Below are 14,209 nucleotides of genomic sequence, written 5' to 3'. Positions count from 1 at the left end.
AAAGAGTGAAAGTGCAACAGTTTAACATGATAGGTTTTTATTTACCTTTTTTAATTTCTTTAGTCCCTCCCCATTACGTTCCATTAAAACAAAGTAATGATTTCAGTATTTTTTACATCTAGTTGTTTCTGCCTGTACTAATAGACAGTAACTTAACTTCCTGCCTTAAGTACTGTTTGTGCTTCTGTCTGATCTGTAGAAAACACCATACACTCTGAAACATTCGTTGAAATTCATAAATAAATTGGGATATGACATGTAAAGAAATAGGCTATAATATGTTACTACTCTGGCATTTGAGTATAAATAGCAGGTTGAATCTGACAGAGGGACAATAGAAAAATCCTGCCACCAAATTCAGTCTACAACAGTCTGCTGTTTCTGTTGCCACTAAAATTGTATAGTGAAAAAATAAGTTTAAGAAAACCATAATGTCAAATTAATTTAAACAGAGCATGTATTTCAAAGTATTCTCTTTAAAAAATCTTTATTTTCCCAGTCATAGTCCTTTTTTTTTAAATTCAAAATCTACTTTGGTAATGCATTGAAATTTTTTTTTTAACTTCACGTGTTGCAACTTACTGAGAAGTATTCAGAAATAAGTAGTTTTCACAAACTATTTGTGTTAAGCATAACACTAAGTCCTCTCTGCAAGCTACATGATAGGGTGGTGGAACAAGGTTTAAACATATAAATAAAAGATCAATTTTTTATGTATTTTTCCTAAGTAATACATAGTTTTATAGTTTTATGCTATGAATAAGATCAGTTTGCAATGTGTGTATTTCTCTTTTCTACTCAGCATAAGATTTTGGGGACCAAATTTATATATTTGCTAATTTTAAACAATACTGTTTCCAGACTTCAAATACTCAGATGAGCTTTGTAGGAAAATTTATCAATGAAGCACTGGGTTTTGGTATCGTATTTAATTGTTCGATCGTAGACTATAGAATGTTTGGTTGGTTTTTTTTAAAGGAGGATTTGATTCCTGGAATAGCTTAGAACATGATTGGATGTGTTTTTGTGTAATGACATATGTTCTAGAAATATTACATAAGCAATTCCCTAATTAGTTTTTGTTTCACAAAAATAATGGAATAAAAGTGCTAATTCCATCATGGAATAGAAGTTAAATCTAGAATTACTGAAATTAAAAAATTAGAATTCCAGTTACGTGGACCAAGTTCTCCTTTAAATATATGATTAATGTTTTTTCATTTTTAATCAAATGAATGACTATCATCTGACATTCAGTGTTTTTGTAATATGTATGGAAAATTACCTCTTCTACATTCTGAGAAAGGACCATATGGAAATCTACCTGCACACCACTCGCTTCCAAAATAAAGTTTTTAAAAAATGGTCATGTGTGTTTCTACTAAATGGCTTTTCTGTGTTTTTAGTTCTGTGTTTTAACTAAGAAAATTGCTTTTTCTTTGCCAAGGTTTAACTCCTATAGATTAGTTAATTATAGGTAGATGGATTCATGTCCACCTTTTCAGTGATCAAAGGTGGAAGAGTTGTACTGCTGAAAAAGGGAAAGCTTGGTCAGAGTTTGTGTGGGGAGAGGCTATTTGTATCCCATAGCTTATGGTTGTTGATGGTAGGTGCACAGAATGAAGTGGTTTGGAAGGGAATAGACTGATGTGTCATGTTTGGGAGCTGAAAGTTTCACAGTGCCCAAGATGTGTTCATCACACCTCTGAGGACCTTGTCTGACACTACCTCACTTGCAAATTTCAAAAGCTTGTCTTTGCAGTGCTTTTAACAGTTAAACTGGGGCCAGTACATTCATCATATATTTACCTATCTTGACTGCATTGTCTTAGGTGTCCTTTGAAAGAAAACATGTCTATCATTGACAAAAAAAAATTGAATATGATGAGCTGTTATAATCAGGATTCCAGGTTTTCTTGTTTCCCACAGAAAAATAGAGTAAAACACAGATTTCTCATTTTAGCAGAGAAACCCACAGATCTTGCAGTTTTGCAACAAACCCTCTGCAGGCTGGCAGGGAGCAGGAGGATGGTCAGGGAGGGGGCACACCATGTGCAGGGTGGGAACCTGAGCCTGTAGCAGACAGCACACCCTGCCCCATACACAGATAGGGGAGGCATGGGTTTCCCCCAGGAGTGTGCACAGTGGTAGGGAGCTACTCCCCATCCCATCCAAGGTTGTAGCAGGAAGGCAGCAAAGGGGAAGCCAGGCTCTGCTCTGCTCCACGGCAGCAGCTGCTGCCCCCTGGCAGCTGGAGGTCACCTCTGGCAGGGCTGGAGCTGTGTATGGGGGCGAGGGGTATCAGCAAGGCTGTGGGGATGGAGTGAGGGGCACAAGCAGGTTGGGGGCAGGGGTTAGGGAGGGCCTTTCATTTTAATAATGCATTTTAGGGGGTTTATCAGAAAATTTGCTGTTTTTTTTAATCAGGGAAAACCAGGATCCCTGGTTATGAATAATGGAAAGATGTTGGTAGGCTGGTGTCCCATAATTTCTCTCCCCAAGCTCCCAAAGAAATCAACTCTCTTTTTAATAAACTGAATCAACTGTTGAACAAATTTATTGCTTCATTCCAAGGTATTGCATTAAAAGTTTTGTTTCATCACACACACAAATTAATTTCACAGTGCAAGATTAGTGAAGTATAATTGTCCATTTCCTCTTGCAACTTCTAACCAGCCTGCAGCAGTGAATGAATTCTTTTAGTACAATAATGTACAAAAGCTACTGCTCAAACTACTGCTTAATTAAAACTCAACTCTCATGACCAGAAGTAAATACAACAAAATGAAGATTACAATAATTTTATTTCCACCATAATCATTACAGGAGAAAACTACTGAAATATCTATATACAAAAGTTGATTTAAGGCCCTGCTTTTTTACTTCAGTAACGCAAACTCAAGCTCCTACATAGCAGGGATGTAAGCAAAGATTTCAGTTTCTGTAACCCCACATACTCATATGTGCTGGACAGACAGTCATAAGAGGCAGACTATAATACCCTTACCTTTAAAAACATATCTTGCACTTTTCCTTAAATGCTACTCAAGTCAGGTCAATTAATTCTTGAATCATGATATTTGTTTTAACATTTTTCAGAACTAGTATAAAATGTGTTCAGCCTTAAAACGTGTACTTCATTTTTTTTAAGTTATCCTTTTAGCTTTAAGGTTGTCAAAAGTAACAGGTACAAAATACTTCCTTTAAATTTTACAAATGTTGGGCCCCAATTGCATCTTTCTGGCTGAGTGCTTTCTTGCACAGCCCTAATGGGTGTTTATACACATGCTCTGGGAGGTGGGGCAGAAGTCTTTAATTAGAGCAGAAGCTGCTTTAATTGAAGTGCCCAGAGCACCTCATGTATAAGTGTCAACCAGCTTAAAGCACCCCCTCCCCCCACCACTTATCTTGAATGAGCTTTAGGTAAAGTGCCCCCACCACCATTTTTGAGTACAGGGACGCTGATACACAAGACACTGGAGGCTGTTGCAGTAATTACTACACTACAGCAGACTCTAATCAAGTCTGAGATAGACATGAGAACAGCCTTGCTTCTCATGTCTAGGCACTCAATTGTATTGGGCATTGAGCAGGAAACAGGCTTTACACCTGGTCTCTGAGATGGCACTACAATGAAAAGGCATTATGCCTCAAACACTTCACCTTCTCACATCATGGTAAGGGAGATTCGTCTTGCTAAAGCAACAAAAGCCATCTCGCACAGCACTAGCCTACAATGTTACAGTTCCAGCCGCTTCTTTGAGGTGTGCAACAAGAAATCCAGTGATTGGGATCAGACAGACCGATACGTGTCACCCTCCTCTGACCTATCCTGAGCCAAGAGGGTGTTAACAGCTGAATAAATGTGAACATTTCAACTCAGCACCCCAGACTAATAGTTTGGATTCAAGCAAGAGTCTACAACCTACGGTGGATCATCTGCGTTTTGCTAACAGTACACCGATAACCCATTACAGTCTGCCACATCTGGCCCAGATTCCATATTCCTCATTTTACTAGTAGTTGACTAATCCCTTGCTGCTGGCTCTTGCAGTGGAGGGGGTAGTCTTTGCATTTTTCAGCTCCATGTTGAGGGCTGCTCTCCCCTCCACACTGCAGCCTCTGCTCACTAAATTAAACTGTCCCTTGCTGTGTCTTTCAGAGGAGGCTGCTTTTGGGTGGGCAAGGGGTAGAGATCAGCCAACTTACACACAGCAGAAACAACCAGGCCACAGCAGGAGATGGGCAGCCCACAGAGCAAAGCTGAGTCTCAAGGGATAGTCTATGGTTAGTAAAGTTGCCAGCCCCTGAGTTGCTAGATCACTTGAGGTAAGGAGGTGGAATTTTAAGCAAGTGCTTTCCTGCATCCTCCTTGAAAGCTTCCAGAATGAGAGGATTCAGTGAAAGTATGTATAGAACTGAGATGCGATTTGAACCAAGCAGCAAGAAAACTACTAACCTTGTCATAGTCCTCAGAGGTTGATTCATCCTCCCTCCCCCACAGTCTAATACATTGTTTCGATAATATCCCTTTACTTGCCTGGAGGACAAGTTCTGCTTTCCGTATGACCAGAATAAGACCAGAAGTTCTGGGTACTAGGTATGTTTTGACATATCAAAACACAAGTTTTCTTGAATTCTTTAACTGCTCCTGAGAAGCAGGTTAACATATTCCAGTAACATACAGAGGTGTCATATTCATTACACTAATTTGTCTCATAAGATTCGTCATAATGGGCTCATGTACACACCACAATTTTTGCCCTTTCATGCGCTGCAACTGCTTGTCTGTTTGCGTGAGTGGAATTTCCCAACACTTTAAAAGTCTTTCTTGTGCATTAAACTAAAACTCCTTAGACGTAGTTTAGTTTGGCTCGCTGGGAATTAAAGCATTGCATCCATGGATTTGTTACATGCCAACACAAGGGTACTCAAAGATGTGTAATGAGCCTTTATCCACCAGATGGCACTGGCAATTTTTTTTTTTTTTTTTTTTTTTTTTTTTTTTTTTTATAGTTCACCCCTTCGAATTGCTTTTGCTTTCAAATTGTTTCCGCTTTTTAAAAGTAACACTCCTTGGACACAGGGTTTTTTTGTGCATGTGTGGTTTGCCAGCTCCCTGCTTCTACAGCTGTGTGGAAGGGACGGGCATGGGGTGAGTGGGGGGGCCCCACGCTGGCAGGGCAGCGCTGGACCATCCTACTCTCCTGTGTTGCTGGCCAAGGACCCGGCTTAATTCGTTTGAAAACATAATCCATGTAAATACAGATTCAACGCTCCAAAATTAACAAGTTTAAATTTTATAAACCTACTTAATGAGGATTAAAACCTGTGGTGTATACAGGCGCCCAATATGGTCATTCAAATAGTCAAACACAGTCATACCAGAAGAACTGGTACTACATACCTGAGATGATTATCAGTGACTACTGCTATGCTTTTTCTTCTTTACAAAAATCCAATTTAGAGTTGTAATTTCCAGAGTTGAGATATAAGCGTATCCAAGCTGCAAACAGGTATACCCAGAGAGTAGTTTAGCTTATAGGTACTACTTTGACAAACGGAATGTTTCTGCTACTTCTTGCCTTATGTAAAATTTATGTTCAGATAGCTACAGAAATCAGTGAAACACATGATTTTCTACTGAAATTGCTATATTAAATATTAAAAAATTGTTAAATTTTACTAAATTCAGGTTCACAACATATTTAGGCTCACTGGATAGAAGGTGCTATGTAAGTGCAAAAATTATAGTGTATTCCATAAATTTATTAAAAACTTTAGTTTGGTGGTCCCCAAGGCATGGTTAGAGGCAACATATTATCCATGAAGCCTTTCACCAGTACTCTCAGCCACAGGAAGTTAAAAAGAATAAAAACAGGTTGAGAGAAAGAATAAGCAAAATATAGTGCCAGCAGTAGCATAGGCACACAACCAGACACCCATGGCATGGGGGCAACGACAACTTCCACTTGTCACTGCAACTGCAACCTCATAGTTGCCAATAGCAGCCACCTTTTTCTTGGCCCCTCCCCCCCACATCAAGTGTACAGGATGGTTGCCCCACCTCAGTTACATCACTGATTGCCTCCAGTATGTTACTTGCCCAGTATTGTCACCCATGGGCCAGTGAAACTTGGGGACCACTGCTTACACACTTTTGTTTCATACATCAGTATTCACATCACTTAAGAACTTCTTCACTCAGTAGTACATAATAAAATGAAATATCTTCTCTGACCAGTGTTCACCTAATGGAAACATTATTAATTATGAATTGTACAATTCAAACCAGGTGTGCAAGTAGTACATTTGGTCCCTCCAAAACCTAGAAATTACTGCTTCCCAGTTTTAGCTACTGAAGTCAATTGAAGGTACCAGGAGGAGCAAATGAAGTGTGCACTTAGTTAGCTAATTTGACAAAAGCAAATCTAACTCCTTAAAACAGTTGTGACAAATTACTGAATTCAATTTTGTATTATTCCATACTAAAAATGATCTTTATACACCAAATATGGTTCAAATACTTGATATAACCCAGCTGTGTATAGTCCCTTGAAAACAAAGGTATGTTTATTTTTTCCAGACACAACTATATACTTCGGAAAGTGGTCATGTCCTTTGGTTCACTGCTTGGCACACACCAGTCATCTGCTTCATGGTTTGCCTTATAATGTTTCCAAGCTGATTTATTATACACAGGGAGCCTTTCAATTGATTCCGTTGACAAAGCCTATAAACAGAGGAGAATGCAGAGCTCAGAATAATTTCCAGAGCGAATATTAGGCATTCTAGTTTAATTAATGAAACAATGCCATTTGGTTGCCACAAAAAGATATGGCAAAGAAATTTACTACAATTAAAATAGGTAAAGTGGTAAACTCTACCTTTATGTAGATAACTGCATCTGTACCGTAACCTTCAAAGGAATACAGCTTCAGATCTCCTTGGAAGTACTGTGCATACAGACGTGATATGGGCAAACCATAACCAAACCCAGCCTGGTAAAAGACAGACAAATTTAAGTGTGAAATTTAAGTGTGCTGTAACCATACCATCAACATCATGCTTTATTTTGTTGACCTGTTAGGGTAACAGGCAATAACTGCACTTTCTAAATTTGGGGAAGGGGGAGAACAGCAGCCAGACTGAAACATGTTGCTTGATGCATGTTGGCATGTGAGAAATAAATCACTCTTATGGGATCAGTAAAGTGAGGAATCCATATCTGAAACAATAGTTTTCTCCCATACATCCAGAAGTTTCCCTCCTGTCATACTGATCCACCAAAAAAAGGCACCTTCTTAGGAAAGGGATGTAGATATTTGAGACTAGGAGCAGTGAAACCATTCTTACTTCTTTGGCAACTGGCAATACTGTATTTCTTGCATACAGCAATACAGCATACCCCTGCACCTTGTAATATGCTTTTTGAAAGGCAACATAAAGGAAATAAAATCTTCCTTGTAGTAACTGAGTAGCAGCAAGTACAGGGCTGAGCCTGCTGCCAGCCCCACATGTCAGATGCGGCCCACAGACTAACCTTGCACACCAGGTCCAGCCATGGACTGCCCCTGTGCACCAGTATGCAGGGCCATGTTATCTGTCTAAGCAGCTCCCCCCACAGGTCCAGAAATTTGGTGACGGGAGCAATGACAGCATTAATTGCTGCAGCTCCTGGAGCCGCCTCCTGGTCTCCCAGAGCCACAATTACTGCTACCACCTCTGCTCTGCTGCCATATTTCTAGATCTATAGGGATAGATATTTCTGGCATATAATGTGCACCCCAATTTCCACCAGCTGGTTCTAAATGAAAAGGTGTGAACTTTTCAAATCACTTGCAGTTAACCAAGAAAAAGGAAATAGTACCACAAGGAACATTCTGCTTCACACCAAGCAGCCTGCAGATACCCCTTTGAGAACAGATCTGCAGCATGGCTGTATATCCCTATCAAATAGCAGATTCCTCCTCTATACCTGTACCCTGGGATGCCACTAATCTTGAAATAAGGGACTTAACCAATAGATGTTTTATGATCACCTGTAACAGATGAGATCGCCAGAGTCAATCTCCTTAAATTTCATATTTAATTGAATCCAAGATTTCCCCCTCCCCATTTGACATGAGTGAAAAAGCCCATCTGAGACTTGAGTACATGGGGGGGGGAGGCACAGTTGCAGCCCCAAACACCCCCCTCCCTTCTCCTCACCACTGTTTACCTCTCAAATCGGGGCTCTGGCCCCAGAGAGCATGCTGGTTTCAGGCTCCACCTGGTCATGCATCAGCAGCAGCAGCTCCAACCTGGTCCTTGGGCCAAAGCTGCAGCTGCTGCCACTGAAACCACTGCTGCATGGCTGAGCAGGAACTATAGCTAACACGGGGTGGGCAAATTGCAGCCCACAGGCCGGATGCGGCCCACCAAGCCATTCTATCCAGCCCGTGGGGCCCCTAAAAAAGTTAGAAAATAAATATTAATCTGTCCTGGGTTGCCTGTCATGCAGCCCTCGATGGCTTGCCAAAACTCAGTAAGCAGCCCTCTGCTCAAAATAATTGCCCGCCCCTTAGCCAACGTGTTCTGTGCCCCAGGTTGCACCAGGATCAGAGTCCTACCTGAAGATAAACAGTGATGGGGGGAGGGGGGCAGGAAGGGAAAGATGCAGGGGGTCACAGACAGCAAGGGGTGAGGGTTTGGCTGCTTGACTCCCCCACTGTCTCCCCACCTACTGCTGCTTTCCCTGCCTCAGTGATGAGGGTTGAATTTAAGAAGACCCTTCCAATAATTAGATTCTATGCATGAAAAATTATTACAAATTTATAAATTTTCCAAGTATGGAATCTAATGATGGGGTTCAACTTAAAAACACTACCATAATCTACACACTTTCTTTCTTTTTCAGGATATCATTTATTTCAAACAAAATGACAAAAGTACACTTCAAGGCAGGAGACTTAAAACACAGAAACATTCCTAAATTAATTCTGTAATCTACCCAGGGGTCAGAATCAAAAGATCGGAGTGCTACACTTCCAAAACAGACGGTAAACAAATCTTACAGTGATACAAGGAACCTCCATGTTCTGCTCTGCATGTGTAATTTGTTCAAATTTGGAAGAACAAAAAAAGTTCAATGGTGTGTTTCCTATTTCATATTATTATATATTCTGTTGCTGCTTTTAAGATTTTTACATAATTTTCCTGTTTGTTCTCAGAAGAACATTTCAATTAATCTTTAACACTAGATTGCCAGATTATCACGCATATACTCTCATAATAAGCATAAAATATACACAAACACACATACAGACCAGGGGTGTTGCTCTTGATGTCTCAACTCGAGGATGTGGTGCAGTTGAATACATATAGTTGAACAGTCTGTCAATCTTTCTCACAGGAACGCCACCACCACGATCACTCATCTAGAACATAAGTAAACATTGTTAGCATTGTTCCTGCGCACATGCACACTCACGCACAATGTTACCCAATTTTCACAAAGAATAGAGTTGAAAAGAAGTCTACAGACAAATCTGATGTTTTATTCTGCAGCCGTCCTTCCTTCCCTTGAATCATGAATTTCGTCATTTCACTCAGACTGCTTTTCACCTTCATTTTTCAACCAGTTCTTCCCAATTAGTAAGCAGCAAATCAAAAAAGCTTCCCCCGATTTCTCCATCTGCACCAATCAGAAGTTGCTGCTGCCTCTATGCAGCAGCTGTGCTTGGTACCCAGCCATGTTCTGCCACTGATCACATGTGCTATTTCTCCCTTTTACCTTAACTCAGAGATCTTCAGTAAGCCTACCTCCCACTTCATTCTGTACCTCAGAAAAAAATTATTTGCATCTCTAGAAACAAATATTTAGATATCACCTCTAGAAAAAGATGGTCCATGGACTTGCAGTCTACTAGGAATTGTAACTATTGATACAAATTGGAAGATGCATTTTTATTACACCAGGTAAATTCTAAGTCTACATCTCCATCCCCTGCCCCACACACTGAGGGGCTGAGGTCAGGAGGGGCAATGGGTCAGGACTGGCCAGTGTTTACAAATAGGTCCTGATACAAAAAAGGTTGAGAATCGCTGGCATAGGGTAACCTCCCGTTGTCACTGCTTCTCCCCACCAAGGCATAGGGAAAGCTTCTGCTGCCAAAGCTCCAGCTCCCTGGGCCAGATCCAACAATGGCTCCACAGGCCATAGGTTGCTGAGCACTGATGTACACCCTAACCACAAAACAAAAGATAAAGTAATATTGCATTCATTATCTCCCTCTTTCACACAAGAATTATCACATTCACATTATCTCTCTTTCACAAAATCCTTGATAGTCTCACTCATTGGTGACCTGAAACCCTAATCTGAGCTCCCCCCCCGGTCAGAAAATAACTATTTTCCCTCAAAAGTGGTTACCTTCACAGTTAAATCTTCATTTCCCAGCGTAACATGTACATGAACTGGAGGATAAATACATCGATCAGCATTGTGCTCCATCGTGGCTCTCATTGCATTCTGAGAAATATTTTAAATTGAGCGTAAGTAGTTTTTACTTTAACTTTGAAGGTAAATGGATCTACAGTTAGGAATAGTTTCATTAGAATGCATTTGTAGGTTGGTAGTTTCCAAAAACAGGAGGCACCTAGGTACTGGGATAATAAGTACTTGTTTAAACTATCACTGTTTACGTAGTTCATTCATAGAGCAGACTTCTGAAACAAGTATTTTAAAAGGCTTTAGAATGCTTAACATTATACAAATGGTGAAGGTTTAGTCAAGCAATCCAGAGGTTTCCTTTTTAAACTTTGAAATTTCTTTGCAAAGCTCCAAACAACTCAGTATGATACGGACTGCTCAAGAAAACTCCAGGATTGGAAAAACTCCGAAGTCCACGTAGCATCTGCCACTAGGGCTGTGCGAAACGGCACCATTCCGCATCAACTTCTGTTGCGACGGAACAGTGTTTTGTTTCAAGTTTTGTTTCGAAAGCGCTGTTCTGTTTTGTTTTGTCAAAATTGTTTTGCTGTTTTAACGCTGTTTCAATGTTTCACCCATAGACTATAATGAGGAATCATGAAAATGCCTAAAACTTTGTCATTTCTTGCCTGATTCATATGAAACTTGCAGGGATGGTAGCCCCTTCTGAGGGCACGAAGCCTGCCAAGTTTCAAGGAAATGGGTACAGAGGTTTCTGGGAAACTGCACCTCAAGGTGTTAACAAGCAAAACTCCTGTCACTTGCTGGTAGTGGCAGCCTCCTATCATCCAGCAGGCAGATCGAGGGTCTGCCCACACCCCCGGGAGGGCTGCAGTGCTGTGCTGGACTCCTCCTGGGGGTGCGGGCCCCTGATCTGCCTGCCGGATGACAGGAGGCTGCTGCTGCCAGCTGGGACCAGCACTGGGCACAGCCCGTGCCAAGTACTGGGAAGATTAGGGGCAGCACCAATCTTCCCGCTGCTGGGTGCAGGCTGCGCCCAGCACCAGTCCCAGCTGGCAGCAGCAGCCTCCTGTCATTCTGCAGGAAGATTGGGGGCCCACCCACACCCCTGGGAGGGCTGTGGGGGCTGTGCCGGACTCCTCCCGGGGGTGCAGGTGCCCGACCTGCCTGCCAGATGACAGGAAGCTGCTGCTGCCAGCTGGGACCAGGACTAAAGACAAGTAAGCTCAGCTTCAAAACTTGAAATGTTTCAAAACTTTTGAAATAATTTTGAGTGCCCTTGTTTCATTTCAAAGCTGTTTCGAAGGCTTTTGTTTCATTTTGATATAGCTGTTTCGAGCTCGAAACGCATCGGAACAGCTTCAAAACGAAACACCCAGTGAAATTTCGCACAACGCTACCTGCTATACAATTTTCCCAGCTTAAATATGCTCTATATGACTGGGAAAGTAAGAAAGCAATCGTTTTCCATTTTTGCTTCCTGGTAACATTTTAAACTATAATAATAAAAACATCCTATCATATTAAAAAAAAAACAAGGGGGGGGGTTTACCATTTTCCTTTACCCCAGTCTTCCACAGGTTTACTAGAAGTTTTATTGGGAGAGAGATACTGTAAGTACTTTTGCCTTATTTTAAGGTGAGAGAAACTGAATCTTAACAAGCATCCTCTCTTAAGATTAATTAAGCACTGGAGTTCAGGTACTAGCAGAAAGTCATTTTAAGTAGCCCAACCAAAAAAAAAAAAAATCAGTTTACATGTCAGTCACTTGTAACACCATAATTTTATTATTTCTACAGTGGATTAAAAAAAGAAAGTTAGTGGTCCACAAATATATTTAAAAAGTATAGTTTTAGATCTTAATTGCTTTGCTTGTTCAGTTAGAATATAGCATGCATAGAGTCAATACATTAGAAAAAAAAAATTGAAGAGCTATGGCCTAATAAAGAAATCCTGGTATGTTTTTCTGTACTGATGAGAAAGACAAGAAACACATTTTTCAAATCTTGAAATTTTATATGCAGTGTTTGTGTAAACTTTAAGACCTATGGTTCTCAACCAGGATGTCAGGGTGTCAAAAACATTCGAACCTGTTCTAGTCTGAGTTCTTTGCAATAAAGAATTGTTTGATTCCTTTTCTGTTGTCCAGAAAGGAGTGAAAACTAAGAGGTCTCATTTTCTGAAGGGTGCTTTGAGTCAGGAAAACCTGAAAGCCACCGATTTAGACATTTAGCTACTTGATTTGTTGGAGGACTCAATTAAATATGAAAGTAGGATATCATAGCTGATAATAAACATCAGAACAATTGCAGATGATTCCTTTGGCATTTCTAAATAGCAATAATTGTGGAAGCCAGGGAGGGTAATGAATAGAGGATATATAGATATCTCCAGACATATCTCGTTCAATGCTCTCCCTCTAAAGCATGCACTCCTGCTACTGCCGGAGATAGGATACTGAGCTAAAGGGACCATGGTCTGGCCCTGTATGATACTTCTTGGCTAGGAGCAGACACTCAAAAAGCCTGAGCCTGAATTGACGCAATCTTTGCAGATTCGTTTAACTTGACTAGGCTAAACCAGTTTGTAACCACACAGACATCCCCTATGGACTGAAAAAATGCAAGCACATGCCTGCAGTGTCTTGGGCTTGAAGCCGGGGCACACTAGAGCAGCCCTCCTTTCCCTTCCTCGGTGCTGAGCTGAGGAGGGCGTGGCCCAGCCCCAGGGCAGGATGCTCTGATATGGGAGCCCCACCCGCACACCACTTGATAACAGAGCATTTATCAGCTCGGTCATCAGCATTTAGCACCCCATGAGAAAACAAAGCCTTACTCATTAGTTGAAGCTCTTCTTAAATAGCTTTTTCCAAAGGAAGGAATGCAGGGACATTACCAGCTGACTTGTTGATTAGCTCCAAAAAGCCCTAAGCAGACACTGCCCTGTCTGCCTGCTAGTAAAACTGGAAACACACACACACACACACACCTCTCAGCATTAGGTAGCATACCATATGCTGGCTACGGTCCATGCTGTGGGAGAGAGGAGGAAGGGATCTCTGCTTAAGCAGCGAATGGGGGGTTTGGGGGGGAGGCAGGCCCCATGGGGAAGCCAGGCAAACCCTGCTGTACCTGCAGTCTCTGCCAGAGCTGCAGTCAGGGAACACAGGGGAGGGGCCAGCCCTGTTGTGAAGCAGAGAGCCCTGCCCAGCCCAGAGAGCATGCCAGGATACCGTGGGACTCTGATTTAACTTAAACTAGCAAGGTGTCTGGGACAGACACTACATAAACTAGTTTGACCCAAATCAGTTATGTCTGATGCTGCATTCAGCCAGGTTTATCTCAAACTGGTTTCAGCCATTTTCTAACTGGTTTATGTGTACTGAATGTCTGTTCTATTACAGGTTTAAACCAATTTCTGATCACTTAAACCAATTTATGTATAATGTCTATCCCTAGCCTTTGTGTTTTTGAAGCCTCACAATTCCTGGTAGAGTTTCAAGTTGCCATTAAAAAAAATGCTGAAGACACTCTTTTAATAAAAAATGTTGTGAAAGAATGATTCTACTGCACAAACCTTGAAAAGTTCAAAAACCATGTGATAGAGATGGGATGGTACATATACTACTTGTATGGGCTGTCCTGGGGATTTTACTGGAAAGGAGAGAGAAAACCAGACAGTATATTACATGCCCACTGTTAGCAATATCCACATAGTTCAAAAGGTTACTTGAAAGTCTCTATTTTGTGTTCAGTGTTAAAATATATTACAAAA

General features: G+C 41.1%; 2 protein-coding genes across 7 annotated transcripts in view; one reads left to right on the top strand and one right to left on the bottom strand.

The window, feature by feature from the left end:
* LOC102384507 (neurabin-1-like) overlaps window positions 1–1,367 on the top strand; it is an 83,108-nt gene extending 81,741 nt beyond the window's left edge. For both annotated transcript variants that reach the window (XM_006020794.2, XM_006020793.2), the window contains one exon: window positions 1–1,367. The gene's annotated coding sequence lies outside the window, so the exon portion shown is untranslated.
* PDK1 (pyruvate dehydrogenase kinase 1) overlaps window positions 1–14,209 on the bottom strand; it is a 44,906-nt gene that overhangs the window by 16,189 nt on the left and 14,508 nt on the right. For 4 of the 5 annotated variants that reach the window (XM_006020796.3, XM_025200487.1, XM_025200488.1 and 1 more), the window contains 6 exons: window positions 14,012–14,088; window positions 10,415–10,513; window positions 9,309–9,419; window positions 6,888–7,001; window positions 6,601–6,733; window positions 2,786–5,506 (listed from right to left, as the gene is read on the bottom strand). In XM_006020796.3, coding sequence (XP_006020858.1) covers window positions 5,433–5,506; window positions 6,601–6,733; window positions 6,888–7,001; window positions 9,309–9,419; window positions 10,415–10,513; window positions 14,012–14,088 — 608 coding nt within the window. In that variant the 3' untranslated portion in view covers window positions 2,786–5,432. Of the gene's footprint in view, window positions 1–2,785; window positions 5,507–6,600; window positions 6,734–6,887; window positions 7,002–9,308; window positions 9,420–10,414; window positions 10,514–14,011; window positions 14,089–14,209 lie in introns of those variants that run through there. The other variant, XM_006020795.3, reaches the window with a different exon arrangement.

This window comes from Alligator sinensis, unplaced genomic scaffold, assembly GCF_000455745.1.
Source record: "Alligator sinensis unplaced genomic scaffold, ASM45574v1 scaffold321_1, whole genome shotgun sequence".
NCBI classification, from domain to species: Eukaryota; Metazoa; Chordata; order Crocodylia; family Alligatoridae; genus Alligator; species Alligator sinensis.
This window is presented reverse-complemented; position numbering and strand designations above follow the sequence as displayed.